Source organism: Hippopotamus amphibius, chromosome 1 (assembly GCF_030028045.1).
Source record: "Hippopotamus amphibius kiboko isolate mHipAmp2 chromosome 1, mHipAmp2.hap2, whole genome shotgun sequence".
Taxonomy (NCBI): domain Eukaryota; kingdom Metazoa; phylum Chordata; class Mammalia; order Artiodactyla; family Hippopotamidae; genus Hippopotamus; species Hippopotamus amphibius.
Window position 1 is genome coordinate 35,165,640 of NC_080186.1, and position 20,993 is coordinate 35,186,632.

The 20,993-nt window shown below is 57.7% G+C and overlaps 1 protein-coding gene across 5 annotated transcripts; it reads left to right on the plus strand.

Moving 5' to 3' along the window:
- Window positions 1-1,528: 1,528 nt before the first annotated feature.
- TIE1 (tyrosine kinase with immunoglobulin like and EGF like domains 1) lies at window positions 1,529-20,784 on the plus strand. Of its 5 annotated transcripts, none has more exons than XM_057707789.1 (23): window positions 1,529-1,677; window positions 4,436-4,753; window positions 4,835-4,945; window positions 6,400-6,555; window positions 6,702-6,833; window positions 6,990-7,130; window positions 7,353-7,481; window positions 8,284-8,429; window positions 8,657-8,801; window positions 10,905-11,063; window positions 11,250-11,387; window positions 11,574-11,870; window positions 12,468-12,758; window positions 13,099-13,289; window positions 15,697-15,901; window positions 16,053-16,163; window positions 16,377-16,567; window positions 17,556-17,669; window positions 17,781-17,851; window positions 18,979-19,019; window positions 19,119-19,215; window positions 19,300-19,399; window positions 20,334-20,784. In XM_057707789.1, the coding sequence occupies exons 1-23, from the start codon at window positions 1,620-1,622 to the stop codon at window positions 20,403-20,405; spliced, it is 3,414 nt and encodes a 1,137-aa protein (XP_057563772.1). In that variant the 5' UTR covers window positions 1,529-1,619; the 3' UTR covers window positions 20,406-20,784. The 5 variants fall into 5 exon arrangements, with proteins under 5 accessions (XP_057563772.1, XP_057563778.1, XP_057563787.1 ...); XM_057707795.1 differs by having other exon boundaries at window positions 16,425-16,567; XM_057707804.1 differs by having other exon boundaries at window positions 4,529-4,753.
- Window positions 20,785-20,993: the final 209 nt, after the last annotated feature.

A 20,993-nucleotide genomic window follows, 5' to 3' on the forward strand; every position in this document is an offset into this window, starting at 1 on the left:
CAAGGGGGAAGTTCTGCCTACAACCCTGCCAGACAAACTGCCCCAGCATTTCCCAGCTCCTTTCTCCTGCCAGAGTCAAAGGTCTCGGCACCAAGATGAGCTGAAAACTAAGGCATCAACCACCCCCACTCCCACCCGAGTCTTGCCCACAGAAAGCTCTTCCCAGCCTCATACCTAGCAATGGGGTGTCTGGGGGCCCATGGGGCAGGGGGGAGGGGTCTTCCCTGATCCGTTTTTCAAACTATACTGGGAGTCAACATCTCTTCTGGGACTTTTCAGCGGTTTTCAGAAGAGGCCCAGGCCTAAACCAGCTCAACTAGGCTGCAGGAGCCCTGCTTCCCCCAGACAGTGAATTAGAGCCTGGTGGGTCCAAAAGAGAGTCCAGCTTTCACCTGGGAACAGACTCTGGGAAGATGTTCCAGCCCCAAAGGGAGGGTTTGGACTCCCAAACCAGTCCCCTAACCTGGCACCAGGTTTCACCCCACCCCAACCACTCCATTCCAGGCCAGAGGAGTCACAGATTTCATCAGTGAGCCCAGCCAACATGTCTCCCTCTGCTTCCTGCAAGGACAGACGGCCCCCCCACCCCACTCCACCCTGCCACCTGTGGGCATTCTGTGCCTGCGGGACATGCTCTCCTCTGGAAACTGCCAGTGGAGAGCTGATGGCAGGGCAGTGAGAGATGAGGGGCACAGCAGATCCATGGGGTCAAGGTGCTGGGACTGCTCCCAGGTTGTTGTCAGCCTTCAACAACGCGGGCACTCCCTGCTGGGGCTTCTGCTGCCCCCAGTGTCCAAGGATAATGACATCAGGCAGACAATGCACTGAAGCCTCTGTTACTGGCTTAAGCCAAGGGCTGTAAAAGCAAGAGACTTACTCTCTGTGCATTCTGTGGGTCTGCTTAGCGTGAGCCCTTGAGGAGCAACTACGTCAGAAGTCCAGGTCCCAGCCTCACCATGACTTCAGAGGGCCCTCAGGCCGTGCCGGCCTCAGTGTTCCTATCTGTGGAATGAGAGAGTTACACAAAATGAAATCAAAGGGTTTTTGCCCAGCATGTGTTCTTTTGTTCCTTTGTGTACATTCCAGATCCTTGTGGTGCATACATGAACTGCTCTCTAGGATACCCGTGTAACCGTGTCTTGGGGTGCATACATGAGGAATCATGTGTTTGCGCTGGGGGAGGGGAGACCCAAGAACAATATCCTCCCCATCCCCTCTCAATAGGAGGAAGCCACCGGCTTCCTCCCTTTCCTGCCTCCTGCCTCCTGCCCTGGCAAGACTGAGGACCACGGGGAGAAGAGGGGAAGGGAAACAGTCCCGCAATCCCCAGGCCTGCCCTTACCACTACCTTCCCCCCCGCCTCAAGTGACCCCCTTCCAGGACCTTCCAGGCCACACCCGTCCTCAGCCTTGTAGGGGCCGGACCGGGGGGCCTGGAGGCCCAGAAGCAGGATAAGTCCTCCCCACCTCTCTCCTCTGCCACCCCTCCCACCCCAGCTAACTCATTTCCTCTTCCTCCCCAACACCAACACGCACTGACAGCACAGGCTGAGCAGCCAGACCTGGAGTGACTGACCGTGGGCCCCGCTTGTCCTGGCTGCCCTGGTCAGCCTCTGGAGTATGGTCTGGCTGGGGCCCCCTCTACTGCTCCCCGTCTTCTTCCTGGCTTCTCATGTTGGTAAGTCTGGCCCATGCTTCCCCCACCCCGCCCACCCAGCCCCCAAAGCCCCGACCCCCCCCCCCCGCCAGAAAACCCTATCATCATTGCCATCACTTCCCTCCACACCCTGGTCCACTAGAAAGTGGGATCAGGGCCTGGAAAACCCAGGCAGGCACCAGGGACTGGGGGAGGGGAGCAGCCATTGACTGTGTTGGACTTGAACATCAGTGGGGAGCAGCAGGGCCTCTGGGCCCCATGTTCATGTTTTCGGTGGGCACTCATATGGTCAGTGTGTGGGACTCACTCAGTTACTCAAACATTTATCACGCACCAACAATATTCCAGGAGCTGTGCTGAGGGACAGGCCATTAGGTGAGAGGCAGACAGCCTCTAGATCTATATAACAGATTAAATGATGCTCACCTCTGATGGCTACTGGGTTAAAGTGAGGTAATTTACACAGAGCGCTTGGTAAGAGCTTCTGAATACGCGGTAGCCCATGCCCTCAGTGTGCTGCCCAAAGAGGATTAGAACGCGAAGGCTGCCTTGAGTGGTTCACGGTCTCGCGGGGGACACGGGACACTGGGTGAGTGCTGAACAGATAGACACAGAGGAGCACTGAGGAGTCAGCTTACTCTGCTTCAGGGCAGGAGATGAAAAGGGATCAGGAAAGACTTCACTAACAGGGGTGGTCTTCGTTCCAGGCAGCCAGAACAATAGAAGCAAGTCTCAGAGGCAGGGAAGTGCATGGGAGAGAGGGTTCCTGGAGGGAAGGAGGCAGGAGGGGCGGTGTGAGCAGCAAGGGGCCTCAAGAGTAAGCACTGCAACCTGAGGGCCGTGGGGAGCCATGGGAGGTCGTGGGCCAGAGAGTCACAAGGTCTTAAACGGGTCAGTTTGGAGGATGAGCTGAGGGAGGAGAAGCGTGGCTGTCGGGATGGTCCAGGGGAGGGAGGGTGAGGGTTAACAAGGGCAGGCTTGGGGATGGGGATGAAGTCAAGAGGCTTTGAGGAAACAGAGTTTTGTGACTGATTGGGGCAGCCAGGATAGTGCTTCAAGGTGTGGACTTTGGAGTCCGATAACCTGGCTTTGCCAGTTACTAATTGTATGACCCTGGGCAAGTTATATCTCTGAGCCTTCGTTTACTGGCTATAAAACTGGGGTAATAACACCCACCTCCCAGGAGAGTTGGGGTGGTAAAATGAGAGAACATAAGTACCTGGCATATAACTGACCCCTAATAAGCATTAATTACGACGGCAGGAGTGTGAGGTGACGCCAAAGTTTGTATCACAGGTGGGTTTTGCTGTCTGCTGAGGCCGGGAGCCCAGAGAGGAGCAGGTTTGGGAAGAGCTGATGGAACACAGCCCCAAGCTGAGAAGCTGTCCAGGGTTATGGACTCAGAAGTGATAGTGAAAGGGATGAGCTTGCGAGAGGAAGCCTGGACAATAATTATTATGACCCTCCTCTGTGGATGGAAAGACATCAGCTTCTGGAGGGTGTGAGGATCCAAAGCAAAACAGGGGCTCAGCACAGGACAGGCAGTCAGCTTCATTTACTCACGGCAGGCTTTCAAAGAATATCCACTGATAAGCAAAGTAGCATTTAAACCAACTAACCACTTGGCAGTAAACAGGCAGGGACAGAGCAAGAGAGGCTCAGGAAGGCGTGGGGTCCCAGGGCCGTAGAGGCTCAGCCGGGCCTGGACTCCAGCTCTCCTTGGTCCCTCCCCTCCCCGCTCCTGCCCCACACTGTGTGCCACAGCCACACTGAACTTGGACATCCCCCTGTCCACACCATGATAGTTTTCATTGCACCCTTTTACTCAGGCTGTGCCCTCTGCCTAGAATGCCCTTCCTACCACTGACCTCTCCCTGTCCCCATTCTCAACACCCCCCCCCCCATCCTGCTCAGCTTTAAGGCCATCAAGCTGTATGTCCCAGGAGGCACCTTTAACCCCTGCCTCCCCCGTGCTGGGTCAGGTACCTCTTCTCTGTGCTCCCCATACAGTGCCCTGCATTTAACCCGTATGTCCATGTCTGTCTCCCCACGGGCTGCGAGCTCTCTGGAAGGCAAAGACCAAGGCCCACCTGGTGTGTGTGTGTGTTTCAGCCCCAAGTCTGCCCTAGGGACTGCCCTCCCTGCTTCTGGCCTTTTGCTGGGCCCAGCGCTCTCTTCCTTTCTGCGCCATAACTACCTGGCTGCAGAACCCAGCCTCTCCCGCCTTCAATCCCAGCACAGCAAACATGTCCAGATTTCTGGAGTGACGAGGAGGGGTCCCTCCAAGACACTTCTGATCTCCAGGGCTCTCCTAGCCCGTGTGTGTGTTGGGGGGGGGGGGGGGCGGGGGGGCGGGCGGGCAGGGCGGGGAGAGTCTCCCCTTTGCAGAGCAGCTGTAGAGACAGGTCAGGAAAGGGGACTGCCAGGAATAGAGTGAGGAAACAGAGACTGGCGCATAGATCATTCTTTCTTTCCAAAGGCTGGGCTGTAAAGGGAAGCCATCTGGCAGGAGAAGGGAGGGGATGGGGAGGCCAGAGAAGGGGCTTTGTTTTTGTTTTTGTTCTTTTAGGATGAAGAGACTTGAGGGAAAGGGGCCAGGGCACCGGGAAGGGGACAGGGACACGAAGGGAGGGGCATGGACGTGCCTGATAGAGTGCAGTGGCTGGGGGAGAGGAAGGGAGGAGAGGGGCGAGACTGGGAGGAGAGGGGCGAGAGCGACCGGGCGGGGCAGGGGTGGGGGCGGGACCCCGGCAGATCCGAGCCCGGTGTCCCGGCCCAGGCGCGGCGGTGGACCTGACGCTGCTGGCCGACCTGCGCCTGACCGAGCCCCAGCGCTTCTTTCTGACCTGCGTGTCCGGGGAGGCGGGGGCAGGCAGGGGCTCGGACGCCTGGGGGCCCTCCCTGCTGCTGGAGAAGGACGACCGCATCGTGCGCACGCCCCGGCCCTGGCAGCCCCTGCACCTGGCCCGCAACGGCTCCCGCCAGGTGACTCTGCGCGGCTTCTCGAAGCCCTCCGACCTGGTGGGCGTCTTCTCCTGCGTGGGCGGCGCGGGGGCGCGGCGCACGCGCGTCCTTTACGTGCACAACAGCCCCGGAGGTGAGTCTGGCTGCCGGTGGGGTGGGGAGGGAGGAGGGACTGCCCTTGACCCCCTGACCCCGCCCTCCATCCACCTCGCAGCCCACCTGCTCCCTGACAAGGTCACACACACGGTGAACAAGGGCGACACGGCTGTGCTTTCCGCGCGGGTGCGCAAGGAGAAGCAGACAGATGTGATCTGGAAGAACAACGGTGAGGGGGACATCTGAACTGCGTGGGCGGGTAAACCCATAGCTCTGACATCCCAACACCTCAAGGGCCTTCGGTGTTCCCGGTTTGTCCCCTGACACAGCCACGTTACCCCCTCTGGCCAACTCCGAGAGGAGTCCTCTCTCCTGCACCAGGTCCATGGGAAGTACCTGCATCCAACTCATCTCTAGCTGTGAGATGTCCTCCTACTGCGCCCAGAGGACTACCTCCTTCCCTGTCACCCCCAAATTAGCACTATGTTAACCTCTCACATTGGACTCTCCCCTGGGAGTTAGCAGGTGCTGTCACGTTAGCTGGTCCGGCAGGGAGCAGCAGTCCCCATGCTGAAGAATAGAACTGGTAACAAAGTCCCCGCTTAGGCAAGGGAAGTCTGGCCTCTTCCAGAGATTTGTCCAGACATGTGCAAGGGCCTGGGCGGGCCTGGAGATCTCAGCCCAGGCCTGCCCCAACCGTGGCCCTATCAGGCCCTCTGGCCACCGCATAGGAGGAAGCCATTTTCCTGGGTGGCCCCGAAATTCCTGCCTTGGTTCGCACACCTGCAGCCCTTTGGCTGCCTCCTGTGTCCCTGGGCTCCTGAGGGAGGAGGGCCCTTCTCTTGAGCTAAGGGGTTTGCCTCCTGAGCTCCAGGCCCCCCGAACTGATGAGAGATGTGGAGCGTCAGGTAGACCTGCGTTCCCTAGAATCTCTGTTCCGTCCTAAGCGAAGAGGCAGGAAGGGGTGGGGCAGGGACAAGGACCCTAATGTTAGGGTCCACAGGTCCTGGAGGGAGAGGCTCCTGGGAACTAGCTACGCGAAGAAGAGGGGAAGAACATTCCAGGAGGAGGGCTGATAAGAGGAAAGGCAGGAAGCTGTGAGATACCACAGTGTTTCTAGAAGAGACACAAGCGATTCAGGAATTCAGGAATGTTCGAAGTCAGGCAGGATGTGGAGAGGTACGGGGCTAGAGGGCTACACAGTGGCCAAACTGGTGGAGATGATGCGGTAAGGAGTTGGATGTTGCCCTGAGGGCAGAGGAGAACTCCTGAAGAGCTCAAGCAGGGGAGCTACAGCGGAATCTACTGGAGAAAAATCTCACTGGCTGCCGAGTGGAGGACAGACAGGGAAGGGGGAGACGGGAGGCAGGGATGCGGCTAGGAAGGCTGTGGGAGGCCCGGAGCAGGGTGGTGGCAGGGGGCGTGGAGAGTGGTGGGCAGTTGTAGGAGGCAAGGAGGAGATAGGCTGAGCCGGATTCGGTGATTTACTGCATGGTTGGTGGAGCGTGAGAAAGAGGATGCTTCCCAGCTTTCTGACTTGGGTCCAGACACTTGCCGGTGCCTTCCCCCCGGTCTGCTCCCTCTGCCTGGCACGTGTTGGTGTGACTTGAGCCAAGGAGGACTGAGGGAGGGGACACCAGCTCTTGTGTGATGCTGAGGCCCCTGACCCATTTATGCCCCCAGGATCCTATTTCTACACCCTGGACTGGCACGAGGCCCAGGACGGGCAGTTCTTGCTGCAGCTCCCAAGTGTGCAGCCATCATCAAGCGGCATCTACAGTGCCACGTACCTGGAAGCCAGCCCGCTGGGCAGTGCCTTCTTTCGGCTCATCGTGCGGGGTCAGGAGCAGAGGGCAGAGGTGGCGGGTGGTGTGGGAGGTTGGGAGCCCTGCGCATGCTTCCTGTGGATCCCCTGTGGCGGCCCCAGAACTCAGCAGCAGTGGTCCGGTGGGTGAGGGTCCGCTGCTGAAGGCACACTCCTGCAGGTTGTGAGGCAGGGCGCTGGGGACAAGACTGTACCAAGGAATGCCTGGGCTGCCTGCACGGAGGTGTCTGCCACGACCAGGACGGCGAGTGTGTGTGCCCCCCTGGATTCACTGGTACTCGCTGTGAGCAGGGTAAGGAGGAGGGGGCACTAGGACCTGGGCGGGAGAGGATGCCTGGCGGGGCGGGGTCTCAAACCTGGGGGATGGGGCTTGGAGAGTACACTACCAAGTAGGTCTTGAACCCTGGGGCCCAGCAGAGGCCCCTACACCCACATGCCCTCTTTCCAGCCTGCAGAGAGGGCCGTTTTGGGCAGAGCTGCCAGGAGCAGTGCCCAGGCACATCCGGCTGCCGGGGCCTCACCTTCTGCCTCCCAGACCCCTATGGCTGTTCTTGTGGATCTGGCTGGAGAGGAAGCCAGTGCCAAGAAGGTACAGACTAACCCATCCTCCGCATCCCAGACTCAGACAGCCAGCTACAAGCTTGGCCCTGACCCTTTACTCCAGCCCTGCCTTACACACCAAGCCCTCCACAGTCCTCCACTCACTTGACCGGTGCCCTCTCCACCCAGCCTGTTGTTACTCCCAGGCCCCAGCTGTGCCCTCGTTGCCCCCTGTCCTGTGCCCCTCTAATCACATCCCCTCTGTTCCCAGCCTGTACCCCAGGTCGTTTCGGGGCTGACTGCCGCCTCCAGTGCCAGTGTCAGAACGGCGGCACTTGTGACCGCTTCAGCGGCTGCGTCTGCCCCTCTGGGTGGCATGGAGTGCACTGTGAGAAGTCAGGTATGAGCACGGGGGGCTCTGCGGTCCCTCCGAACAGGTCCCTTCACTGGACACACCTCCCCATCTCAGAGTCCTGCCTTCAGGGAGCTCATGGTCTGGAAGTTCTCGCCACCGGCCCACATCATCTGTACGGGGATGGGCAGCAGCCCAGAGTGGGTGGGAGCCCAGAGGAGCGGCCTGAGAGAGCCAGGTTGGGCTTCTGGGAAGAGGCATGATCTGAGGTGGGATATGAAGGACAAGAGAAAGATGGCTGGAGAGAGAGCAGGGCAAAGGCCGGGGGATTAAGGACCAGGCTTGGGTACCAGGGCAGTGGCGTGAAGAGAGGCTCAGGGAGTGGTCAGAGGAGGTCAGGTCTTGGGGCCTTTGAATGACAGGCTATGGGGTTTGCATTTCATATGATAGGCCAGCAGGGAATTGTTGAAAAGGCCCAGGGCTGTCAGATTTGTGTTTGAGAGAGGACACCAGCTGCTGGGTAGGGAGTGGAAGCCGGAGAGCCCAGAGGAGCTGTCTCAGGGCCCAGAGACGATGGGGGCCTGAACCAGCATTCCGGCTCTGAGGCTGGCGAGGGGTCCGGTCTCTGTGTGGGAGAGTATAAGGAGGTGGGGGGCACAGGAGGTAGACTCGGGGACAATCAGAGGTGGGCGTGAGGGCCCTGGAGGAGTTGCAAAGGACTTTCAGACCTGGGTGACTGGGCTGGTGGCAGTGCCTCCGTTAAGATGCAGGACTCGGAGGAGGGGCACTTTGGCAGTCATATTTCTGCCCTTGCCAGGGCCTCCAGGATGCGTGTCCCCTCTCTCCTCAGACCGGATCCCCCAGATCCTGGACATGGTTTCAGAACTGGAGTTCAACTTAGAGACGACTCCCCGGATCAACTGTGCGGCCGCGGGGAACCCCTTCCCAGTCCGAGGCAGCATGCAGCTCCGCAAGCCGGACGGCACGGTGCTCCTGGTCAGCCCGGCAACCCCACTCCCTGGCCCCCACCCCCCAGACCCCAACCCCTCGGGGCTTTCTGCAGGGTCTGCCCACTGGCCTGACCGCAGCTCAAATGGTATCAGGCTAATTGCCGAGGGACTACCACCCAGCCTCTGTCCCCTCATCACCCTGGACAAGCACACGTGTATGTGTCACATGGCACACGTTCCCTGTGCTCTGTCCCCTTCTCCTGTCTCTCTCAGTCCACCAAGGCCATTGTGGAGCCAGATAGGACCACAGCCGAGTTCGAGGTGCCTCGCTTGGTTCTTGGGGACAGTGGGCTCTGGGAGTGCCGTGTGTCCACGTCTGGTGGCCAAGACAGCCGACGCTTCAGGGTCAACGTCAAAGGTCAGTGATGTCCTGGGGCCGTGGAGGATGGACAGCAGGCAGAGTGAGCACTAGTTGATGCTGCTCAGACTGGGCATCATAGCAGGAAGGGCAGGGGCATCTAAGGTCACAGCCCAGCACCAGGCAGAGAAGAGGGCTTGTCATCAACCTGAGGCCTGGGCGGGGCATTGTTCAGGCAGGAGCACAGCTCAGTCCCATCGGGAAAGGGCATCCCATGCCCCAGAAATGGGACACCCTCCAGCCTTGCCCAGGGCAATGCTCCCCTCTGCACTTCCTCCAAACCCTGCCCCACAGACACACAGTGCCTTTCCCTCTGCCTCTGGGACGCTGTGTTTGCCCCACAACCCCAAGTCACACCACAGGGCTCTCAGTGCCAGGACAGGGGAGCGCCTGGGGCCGTGGAGCTCAGAGGGTGACCCGCTTCATTTCCAGAGGAGCTTCCTGGTGAATGCGGGAGCTGCCCGTACCCAGGATTGCTCAGAGCAGAGCACCCCCACCCCCGGCTAGGTGTCCCTCACCTGCACCACCCTAAGCCTCGGACATTCACAGCCCCTGCCAGCCCTCGGCTCCTCTTTCCCTGGGCTCCTGACCCCCGCTCACCTCCCCCGACAGGAGCCCAGACCTCTTGCTCACCTTCCTCTTTCTCACAGTCAGGCTCTGCTTCTCGTCCTCTCTCCAGCGCTCTGTCTCCCCCTCCACCACCCCAGGGCCCCATCGCCAGCCTTTCTCTTCTCACTCTCCCCAGGCTTTGGGCCCAGACAGCTTGGCTTTGAATCTTCACTACAGATTCTAGCTCCATCATGTAAGCAAGTTACTTAGCTCCTCATAGCTTGTTTCTCTCTCTGTAAAATGAGGGTATCCGTGCTTCCTTGATAGGGTTGCTATGAAGATTAAATTAGACGATGCTTTTAAGCATTTAGCACAGTGCCTGACACAGGGTATGTGTTTAATGTATGTTGATATTTATTGTTATTATTAGTTAAAATGTCATCTATTCCTAAGATTTCAGCTGTTCCCTGGCAACACCCAGATGTGATCTGCAGCCTGGACCCCTCTCCTGGGCTCCATACCCGTTCAGTGAGACCTCCATATAGTGGAGGTCTAGTTCTGAAGTCAGTGTGGAGGTTAGCTGGTACATGACCCAGGGGCCCACTTTATATCTGGCTCCAGGACATGTAACCCCGCGCATGAGCCACAGGCCCAGGGGCTTTATAGGATCCAAACTGGACCTTCCTCTCCCTCCAGACCAGCGCTTCCTCCTGACATGCGTATTCCTGCCCGACACCACTGTTCCTTCCCACCCCCTCAGCCACAGCCCTGTGTCTTCCTTGACCCTCCCCCTTCCCCCATCCATCCATCCATCCATCCATCCATCCATCCATCCACCCATTCTGCTTAGAAGATTCATCTGGAAAATGTTTGGAAGAAGCAAGGGAACCAGTTAAGGCGTTAATGCAATAATCTGGAGAGGAGAGCTAAGGCAGGAGCACCAAAGCTGTTTGGGGGTAGAATGGACTGATTTTAGGGGGCCTGGTCAGATAGACCCTGTTTAAACCCTCGTTGCGTGTCCTTAAGCAAGTCGTTCCATGTCTATGAGCCTCAGTTTCCTCATTCATAAGACAGGGTGATGAGCCCTGCCTGAAGGCAGTTGTCAGAATTAGAGACCATGCATGTGAAGCATCCGGGTAGAGCAAGTGCTTCATCACCTGCTACACTTTTTTTTTTTTTAATTAGGAGAGTGATGAATGATGGGGTGAGGGGCAGAGAGCAGGGTGACCCTGCCTTGGGTTTCAGACTTCTCTGTTCACCCCCACATTGCATGGGCAGAGTGCCCTCCCCCAAACCCTGTCTGGCCATGTCACTCCCTCATTTAACATCTTTTGGGACACCCTTGTGTCCTTACTGCCGAGTCCCTGAACCCTGAGCTGTCCTCCCTGGACCCTGGCTACTCTGGTCATCCGTTGAACTTGGTTCCTCCCCAGGCCAGGGGGTCCCAAGATCTAAACTGAGACCCAGAGGTGTCTTTGATGCCCAGAATCTGCCCCTATTTCTGAGGACTGTGTGGGCTGTCTGGGCCATGACTTACCCTGAGTCTCCTGGCAGTGCCCCCAGTGCCCCTGACTGCCCCGCGGCTCCTGGCCAAGCAGAGCCGCCAGCTCGTGGTCTCCCCACTGGTCTCCTTCTCTGGGGACGGACCCATCACCTCCGTCCGCCTGCACTACCGGCCCCAGGACAGCGCCATGGCCTGGTCCACCATCGTGGGTGAGGGGGGAGAGAGCAAGGGGAAGGATGGAGATGGCTGGGGAAGGATGGGGTGTCAGGCAGTAACGAGGGGGAAGGGGATAGAAAGGGAGGGAGAGGCATGCAGAGAAAAGAGGGGCTGAAGGGAGAGCTGTGGCTTCTGGAACGGGTTGAGACTGAATAGTGTGTGCTGCAAAACCCTGACAGTGGACCCCAGTGAGAACGTGACGTTAATGAACCTGAGGCCGAAGACGGGATACAGTGTCCGCGTGCAGCTGAGCCGGCCAGGGGAAGGGGGGGAGGGGGCCTGGGGGCCTCCCACCCTCATGACCACAGACTGTCCTGGTGAGAGGCCAAGAGTCATCCCTTTCCGTCCTCCAGGGGCTACTGTCCTGTGCACTAGGGGTTGTCATGTCTTGTCCACCCCAGGGGTCCCTGCCTTTCCCACTGGGGGTTGTCCCCTGGGGATCACCATCCCATCTGACCCCAGGGACCCACCGGACGGTTCTGACCCCTGACCTCTGGCCCCAGAGCCCTTGCTGCAGCCATGGCTGGAGGGCTGGCATGTGGAGGGCCCCGACCGGTTGCGAGTGAGCTGGTCCTTACCCTCGGTGCTGGGGCCACTGGTGGGCGATGGTTTCCTGCTACGCCTGTGGGACGGGGCCCGGGGACAGGAGCGGCGGGAGAACGTCTCGTCCCCCCAGGCCCGCACCGCCCTCCTGACCGGACTCACACCTGGCACCCACTACCAGCTGGATGTGCGGCTCTACCACTGTACCCTCCTGGGCCCGGCCTCACCTGCCGCTCGCGTGCTTCTGCCCCTCAGCGGTACGCTCAGCAGGCGGGTGGCAGGCTCAAGACGAGGGAGGACATGGGACGCAGGGAGCACACGAGACCCAAAAGGACGTGGGAGGTTGTAGGATCCTGGATGGACGTGCAGAGAACACAGAATGTGAAAACATGGGTGTAGGGAAAAACCTAGGATGTCAGGCAGACACAAGCACAGGGAGACATGACACAGGGGAGGATACAGGATACCAGGAGGACGTGGGCCACCAGGAGTCTATGGGACAGAGGAGAGCACGGGGAGGTCGTGGTTCTTGTAGAGAACAGGGGTCATGGGGAGGGTGTGGGGTGTGAGGGAACACAGGGCGTGGGGGGCATTGGGAGGTCCTAGGACACTGGGAGGATCTGGGCCACCAGGAAGACTTGGGATGTAAGGAGAACCAGGGGAAGCAGAAGCCCAGGGGTGAAGGAAGCCAGAGGGAGAGGGATTCAGCCCAGGAAGGAAGGAGGAGGTTGGCGGGTTGGCTCCCATTCTGGGGTCCTCAGAACTGGGGACACATCTAGAGTGGATCCGTCTGACCCCACAGCCACACAGTCTGGTCCCATCTGAGCACTGCCTTCCCACCCCCATCTCCCCAGGGCCCCCAGCACCCCAACACCTCCAGGCCCAGGCCCTTTCAGACTCCGAGATCCAGCTGGAGTGGCAGCGCCCAGAGGCTCCAGCTGGGTCTATATCTAAGTACATCGTGGAGGTGCAGGTGGCTGGGGGCTCAGGAGACCCGCTGTGGATGGACGTGGACAGGCCCGAGGAGACGCGTACCATCGTCCGCGACCTCAATGCCAGCACGCGCTACCTCTTCCGCGTGCGGGCCAGCGTCCAGGGCCCTGGTGACTGGAGCAACATGGTAGAAGAGTCCACCTTGGGCAACGGTGAGAGGGCGGGGCCCACGTGAACTCCTGGGCCACAGGGTCGGTCTCGATGCTCTCCCCTTCCACGTGGTTCTCTGCCTTGGAGCTAGGGCATCCTCGGCTCCTCCCCGCAAGTAACACAAGCCCTGGCGTTGAGGACCCTGACCCTTCCCTTCTATGACCCATCGTCCTAGTGCTGGGAAAATCATGTCTTTCCAGTGACCCATTGGTCCTAGGCTTGACATCCCTGCTCCCTCCCTGGTACTGAGATCTCTGACCTCTCCCTCTGTGTGACCCCATGGTGACCTCCAGGTTCCCTGACCCAGGCGTCCCTATGATCTGCCCCTCTTATTGTATCCAGGGCTGCAGAGTGAGGGCCCGGTCCAAGAGGTCCAGGCAGCTGAAGAGGGCCTGGATCAACAGCTGGTCCTGGCTGTGGTGGGCTCTGTGTCCGCCACCTGCCTCACCATCCTGGCTGCCCTCTTAACCCTGGCCTGCATCCACAGAAGCTGCTTGCACCGCAGACGCACCTTCACCTACCAGTCGGGATCGGTCAGTCACTTATACCCACCTCGGGGCACGTGTGTGCAGACCCTGTGTATATATGTTTCTACCTGTACACACATAAGTATTTGTAGACCGTGAGTGTGTGTGTGTGTGTGTGTGTGTGTGTGTGTATGTGCACGTGCGTGTGCGCACATGGGTGTTTATATCGCAGGTATGAGACTACACTCGACAACATGCAAGGGTGCAACATATATATCAATAATTTTCTCTATTTCTCTAGAATTGAACTCAACTCACAAGCCCATTTACATTTGTGGTGAAATATCAACATCCCCAGTTCAGAATCACTGGGTTATGTCCATGTTGCACCACGGTCAGTTCGGGATTCTCCCCCTTCTCATAAGGGGTGATGGAAGCCTGGGAAGCCTGGTGATAACGTGGGGAACGCCTGGGCTCCGTGCCAGCCTCTGTCCCGGCAGGCCCTCCCGCACTTGGGAGCCAGCCTCCACCTGCACGCACCCATGCCTCATGTCCTCAGCACTTCTGTGGCCTCCTCCCAGCAGGGCACTGGCGCTGTGAGTCCCGCATCCCATCCTCCATCCTTGCAAATCTCAGGGCCGCCCTGGGGAGACTTAAGAACTCTGAGGGGCTTCCCTGTCCCCTGCAGAGGGCAGCATATTCTGTGACCCTCAGACCCATTTCTGTAGCCCCTCCTACAGCTGTTTCTACCAATCTAGAGTTGAGCTGGGGCTGCAGCCTCACCTGTCGTTCTTTGAGACAGGAAGCATAGGCCTCCACTCTTCTTGACTTCCGGGTAAACCTGGCTGAGTGTTCTGTCCTGTTCATGCCCCTCCAGCCGGCAGGCCCACACTGAGGGGTTGGGATGAGGGGTGCTGGCTCCTCTTCAGAAACCCAGCATCACCTCGTCTTGTCACCTCCTCCCATCTCCCTCTCCTCTGGGATCTTCCCCACTGTTGTCACTTATGATCTGAACTCTGCCCTTGGTCCTCCATGCCTGCGCACTTGATATTTATAGCCAAGCTTTGGCATTTCAAAAAAAAAAAAGAAAGAAAGAAAACAAAAAAGCTCTTCTCTCTCAAGGGCTGATCCTTGTGATAGAAAGCCTAGTGTCCGAGGCTATTGTCTCTGCTATGCCTTTAAAAAACTCCCTTCAGAGATTCAATCGGCCTCTTTGTTCCGACTGCGTTGGCCTCCCTCTGAGGTCAGTGTTTGCAGAAAGCAGGCCTGGCTGTGGTGGGGGAGGGTCACGGGTACCAATGTGGAGGAAAGGAGCGGGAGGGCAGCCTTAAATGGATATAGCATCCTGACATATTTCAAGATGTACCCCTGCTGTATGCGTGTGCATGCGTGTACATGTGCACATGAACGAGTGTGCCGGGCATGAGTGCACGTGTGTCCCTGTGAGTGCCCCCATCTGCACGCGCCTGTGTCCCTGATACGTGTGTCCCTCTGCTTGTGCTCCTGCACAAGCACGTGTCCCTGCATACCTCTCACGGATGCCCTGTGTCTCGGCCACCACTAGACCATGCACGTGCAAACTGGTGTGCGCCTTCAGCTGTCCATGTTTCGTGTGAATCCATGTGACCTGTGTCCTCAGCCGTTGCCTGTCAAGCTGGGCTGCAGCTCACATAGAGACACCTCCCCCTGCCCCACCAGGTCTGTCTTAACCCTCCTTTCGGTTCTCATGTTGGCAGCACCCATGGTCCCACTCAGCTGTTTCCTTTTCCTGCCATCAGCCCTGCCCAGGTGGCCCAGTTCCTACTCAGCTGGGGGGGGCGTGGATGTTCCCCTTTGTTATGCTCTATCTTCAGGTCCCAGGGTGGTTTGAGAGCTACGGGTGGCTGCCAAGTGGGTGGACAGGGGTAGTCTCTGCTTCTGCTGCTGTGGAGAAGAAAATCCCTCCGCTGGCTCCCAGCAACTCAGGGCTTAGCATGGAGCAGGTGCTCAATAATGTACCCTAGACCACTGCCCAAGGCAGGAATCCCCTCCACAGCATCCCTGGTGGCAAAGAATGCCCGGTTGTGGGGTCAGCACAGCAAGGGGAAGCTCCTTGCTCCCCATCACAGCTCATTCCAATTCCTTTCAGTTTTAAATGTTAGGAGTGTCACCCTTCCATTGACGTGTGTCGTGGCTTCTAGCAATTTTGCCCACTCCTCGTTCTTCCAGAGCCCTGCACCCCTGATCCCCAGGCTGTGGCCTCTGCATTTCTCTCCTTGGACATCTGTCCACCCAACGGCCCACCTGTCGCTCTGTCTCGTATGATTCTATCTCAGTATGTGTCCTGTGTTTGTCTGTGCCTGGCTGGCCACCAGGGTGCCCTCTGTCTGGATCTCTGTCCATTTGTCTAGCCACTCTTTGTCTGCCTGTCTGTGCATCTTATTGCCCCTGTCTCTTGTGTGGACTGTGTGCCCACTTGTCGCATCCTATGAAGGGCGAGGAGACCATCCTGCAGTTCAGCTCGGGCACCTTGACACTGACCCGGCGACCAAAACCACAGCCCCTGAATTACCCAGTGCTCGAATGGGAGGACATCACCTTTGAGGATCTCATTGGGGAGGGGAACTTCGGCCAGGTCATCCGGGCCATGATCAAGAAGGATGGACTCAAGATGAATGCAGCCATCAAGATGCTGAAAGGTCCGCTGGGAGTGACCCCTGCCCCAGCCCTGACCCTCTCCTGTGCCCCACAGTACCTGGCTCCCGCCAGCGACTGACCCCAGCCCTCACCAGCCCATACCCTTTCTCCAGGGTTATTTCTGGCAAAAGTGATATTGAATTCTTTACACAGAGTATGCCTCTGAAAATGACCATCGTGACTTTGCTGGAGAACTGGAAGTTCTGTGCAAATTGGGGCATCACCCCAACATCATCAACCTCTTGGGGGCCTGTGAGAACCGAGGTGAGTCCCCAGCTCATCACCTACCCCGTCTTCCAGCCTCCCATCATCAGCCACCACCCCCGCATCAGTAGCTTGTGGGGAGCTTCAGGACACCTGAACATCACTATTGGGCCTCCTTCATGCACCAGGTTCCCTGTCTAGCACCACGGGGTGCCTGCTGCCACCCCAGGCTGCCTGCGTATAAACCACCACCCTGTATTCTTCACCTCCCAGGTTACTTGTACATTGCCATTGAATATGCCCCCTATGGGAATCTGCTAGATTTTCTGCGGAAGAGCCGCGTCCTGGAAACTGATCCAGCTTTTGCCCGAGAACATGGAACAGCCTCCACCCTCAGCTCCCGGCAGCTGCTGCGTTTTGCCAGTGATGCTGCCAATGGCATGCAGTACCTGAGTGAGAAGCAGGTGTGTGTGAGTGTGTGTTGGGGGAAGGTTGGGCTAGAGGGATGAGGGGAGACCACTGAGCAGACTTCAGGAGATTAAATCAGCAGGCTCTAATTGATGGATTAAGGAATAAAGAGAAGGATGTGACCCCAAGTTGCTGGCCAGGGTGAGTGAGTGAGAACACAGGGCGAGAAGCAAGTCTGAAAAAGGTGTTTTGTTTGAAGCATCCAAGGGACATCATGGCGGAGGTGTTGGCTTAGCAGTTATGGACCCCAGCCTAGAACTCAGGAGGGAGGCCTGGGCTGGAGACGACAGTCTGGGAGCTGTCACTTCACAGACGGTGACGCTGGTGGCCAGGGAGTGGGTGAGACTCACCAGCAGAGGGTGGAGGGTGGAGCAGACGGGGAGGCCCGAGCCCAAGCTCGAGGACACCCCGCTTGAATGAAAGGAGAGAGGGGACAGTTGCAAGAGAGGACATGAGACGGAGGGGAGGCATTTTGAAGTTAAAGTTTTGAGTATCTTTGAAAGCAGAGGGGAAGGGGCCAAGGCAAAGGGAGGGGTGATGGAGAGAGGTCTCTGTGGAAGGTGGAGGGCCCAGTGGGGAGGATCTGGAACTCAAGGGAGAGGTCACTTTGGGCAAGTGACTCTCATCAGTGGGGTGGGGGTTGGAGAGAGGTCAGGAGAGATGGGGTCAGGGAACATGCAAAGAGGAGAAGGTGCCAGTGTGGTCACTGCAGAAAAGCCCACCGTTGTCCCAGGAGACGAATACAGCCTGAACTTGGCCATGGCCCAGGTCGCAAGAAGGAAGGGACAACAGCCGGCACCGTGGTTCTTCTCAGGCAGGAGTTGCTGATCCAGGTTGAGGCCCGGGTGGGCGGGCAGAAGAGTGAGGGGCTACGAAAGGCATGGAGGGGCCCACGAAGCCAGCCGTGGGGCCAGATCCCTCGCTGGCCCCGGAGTCCAGGTCTCATTCATCCCCATCTTTCCTGACTTCTGACCGTGCCTGCAGTTCATTCACAGGGATCTGGCTGCCCGAAACGTGCTGGTTGGAGAGAACCTGGCCTCCAAGATTGCAGACTTTGGCCTTTCTCGGGGGGAGGAGGTTTACGTGAAGAAGACGATGGTAAGTCTCATCCAGTCCTCCCCATCAGGGCCTATGCCTGGCCCTGCCTCCCAGAACCTGCTAAACAGCCCCTTTCTCCTCACCTGACCCCTCAAACCCACTCTCTTCCAGGGGCGTCTCCCTGTGCGCTGGATGGCCATTGAGTCTCTGAACTACAGCGTCTATACCACCAAGAGCGACGTGTGAGTGTGGGGGTGGGGAGGGACAGGAGGGTTTGGTCCCCTAAGGATGCTTGTGGGTGTAACCTGGACGCACCTCAGAGATGTCTCAGGTAGTCCAAGGCATGACTTGGCTGTCCCTAGGGTGTGTCCCAAGTGTGACACAGATGTGTCTTAGGTATACCTTGGCCACGCCCGGTATCTTAGTGGGAAGGCAGGGGCTCGTTGGAAGGAAGTTTCATCTTGGAAGGTATTTCAGGAGTAGGATTGGAGTAGGAGTGGTTTAGGCTGTGTCTGACTAAGAGACTGAAGGATGCTTTGGAGAGGTTGGGGATGCTGATGGATAAGGCCTGGGTGAAGGGAGAGACCCCTCAACGAATGCTCTCACCTTCTTCTCAGAAGGGTGGGTCATCCCCACCTGAGGATCTAACCGGAGCATGACCCCCAAGACTCCCTCTCTGCGCTCCCTCCTCCAGACGGCCTTCCTGGCACACCCCTGCCCCTCTCTCCAGGGAACCTGGCCTTCCCAGCACCCCAGCCCTGGCTCTGCCCCTTGCCCCAAGCCCTTTGGCCTGGCCAGCCTGGCTCACTGTCCACCACACCACCACCCCTCTGGCCACCACTTGCCTACTTCCTGCTTCTGCCCCAAGAGCCCTGAGATTCCCACCCTGGCCTCAGCCACCTCTCACCCGCACAGCTGTTGTTACAATATAAGAGGCATTAAGAGCAAGGGCTTTGGAGCCAGACTGCCAGGGTTTGAATCCCAGCTCTGCCACTTACTAGCTGTGTGGCCTTGGGCGAGCTAGCTAACCTCTCAGTGCCTCAGTGTCTCCATCTGTAAAATGGGGATAGTAATAGTATCTATATCACAGGGTCGGTGTGAGGGTTAAATGAATTAACATATACATGTGTATTAAGTGATCAGTGCTTCACCCACAGTAAGTGCACAGTAAAATGTTAGCTACGATTACACTGAGCCTGGGAGGCTGTGCAGGAGTTTCAGTAGCAGAGACAACAGCTGATCCAGGCCAGACCCTTGCAAAGTAGACACACGCAGGGCCTGGGAGGGGCTGCACACCTGAGGTAGGTAGACACTAAGCTGCTGGGCCCTGGGGCCTAGAATGTAACTAAGTGCATCCTCCTCATTTCAGATGGTCCTTTGGGGTCCTCCTCTGGGAGATCGTGAGCCTTGGTGAGTCCCTGACCCCTGTTCCCCACAGGGTCCCCGCCTTCCCCCTACCCTCCGCCCCCGCCCAGGCCCCGAGCTGAGAGAGCATTGCCCCTCGCTCAGGAGGAACCCCATACTGTGGCATGACGTGTGCTGAGCTCTACGAGAAGCTGCCGCAGGGCTACCGCATGGAGCAGCCTCGCAACTGTGACGATGAAGTGTGAGTCCCCTCAGCCTCGAGCCCCGGGACTCCCGTCACCCCAGCGGGCCCTGGCCCTCACCTCGGTGACCCCCCTGCCTGCAGGTACGAGCTGATGCGGCAGTGCTGGCGGGACCGTCCGTACGAGCGACCCCCCTTTGCCCAGATCGCGGTGCAGCTGGGCCGAATGCTGGAAGCCAGGAAGGTGAGGAAACTGGGGGTGCAGGGGCTGGGCTCACCGACCTCACAGGGCTGTCCTCTCATAGGAGCCAGAGAGCAGCAGCCCCTGCGTCCCTGTCCCCACCGCCACAGCTAGGCCAGGCCCTGGGGTGCAGCCCTCCTTTCCAGCTCTCCCTGGGTTGGACACTAGGCTCTTCTAAACTTTTCCAGGGCCACTGATTAGCCTCAGCAGCAAGTCCTTGTCCCAGGCCCCAGGCCCCAGACTCCCTGCCTGTCCTCTGCTGGGGCGATCAGCCCATTCTCAGCTGGGACACCTCTCCTCACCTGGCACAGAGCCAGGGTGGAATGCATGAATGGATGGATGGATGGATGGAAGATGAATGAACGACCCAGTAACTGAATGAATGAATAGATGTAGTGGATGGATGATACAGTAATCATACAAAAAGCACATGATTAAATAACTGAATCTAGTAACCATAGAGATAAATGAATTATCAAATAAATATGTGAAGAAATACATCAAAACGAGTAATGTGAAGAGTTCATCATATGAATTAGTTGACTAAATAGTTATAGGAATTATTAAGCTATCTTAAGAATAAAGGAGTAATCAGATAACCATAAAAATGGATAAATCATCAAAAATAGCCTTATGAACAGATGAATAAGTAAATGAAAGGATGAATGCATTAGCAATCAATTCATTGGATAAGGGCATGAAAAACCTCCCATCTAATAATTGTGTCAAGGGTCTCTCACGTGAGCCCCCCAGCTGTGGTCTGATGACCTTGCTGCTCTGGGCTGGTGAAGACCACCCTTGGCCACGGGGTCATCTTGAGTCTGCAGGACAAATCCGTGTCTCTTCAAATACCCCAACCACATGGAAGTCGAGGACCTCCAGGGCAGGCATGCCCCCCCCATCTCTGGCCCTCACTGAAGTTCGCTCTGCTCCCCAGGCCTACGTGAACATGTCGCTGTTTGAGAACTTCACGTATGCGGGCATCGACGCTACAGCTGAGGAGGCCTGAGCTGCAGTCCAGCCAGAACCTGGCTCTGCTGGCCAGAGCAAACTCAGCTCTCCAACCTGTGACTCCTGATTCTTGTTGCCTGAGCTGCCTCAAGGAATTGTTTTTTAACTTAAGGAAGAAAAAAGGGGATGGAGGGATGGGGTGGGTTTAGGGGGTGGGACCTCATCCTTTGCCATTGCTCCCAGTGCCCCCTGCATTACTGACGGCTACCCTCACATCCTTCCTTCCAGTTCAGCTGCTCCACGTTTGTGCTCTTCTACTCCCTGCACTCAAACCCCTGCTTCAGCCCCTCCACTCAAGCCAGCACTCACACCACTAACATGCCCTGTTCAGCTGCGCCCCACTCCCAGCCTTGTAATCAGGAAAAATAAATGCTCTGAGAAGCTCCATCCAATGTCTACCTTTTACTGCTGGTCAATCCCAGGGAAAAGTTCAACCAAAGAGGGAGAAACTGGACTTTGCAGGAAAAGAAATGCTGTCCCTGGTTACACTATCATTATCCCAAGCCCTCTACAGAGGTTGCCTCTCCATGATGGGAGATGTCCTGAAAGACCCATTTTACACAGACACTGCCCCCACATCTCTGTC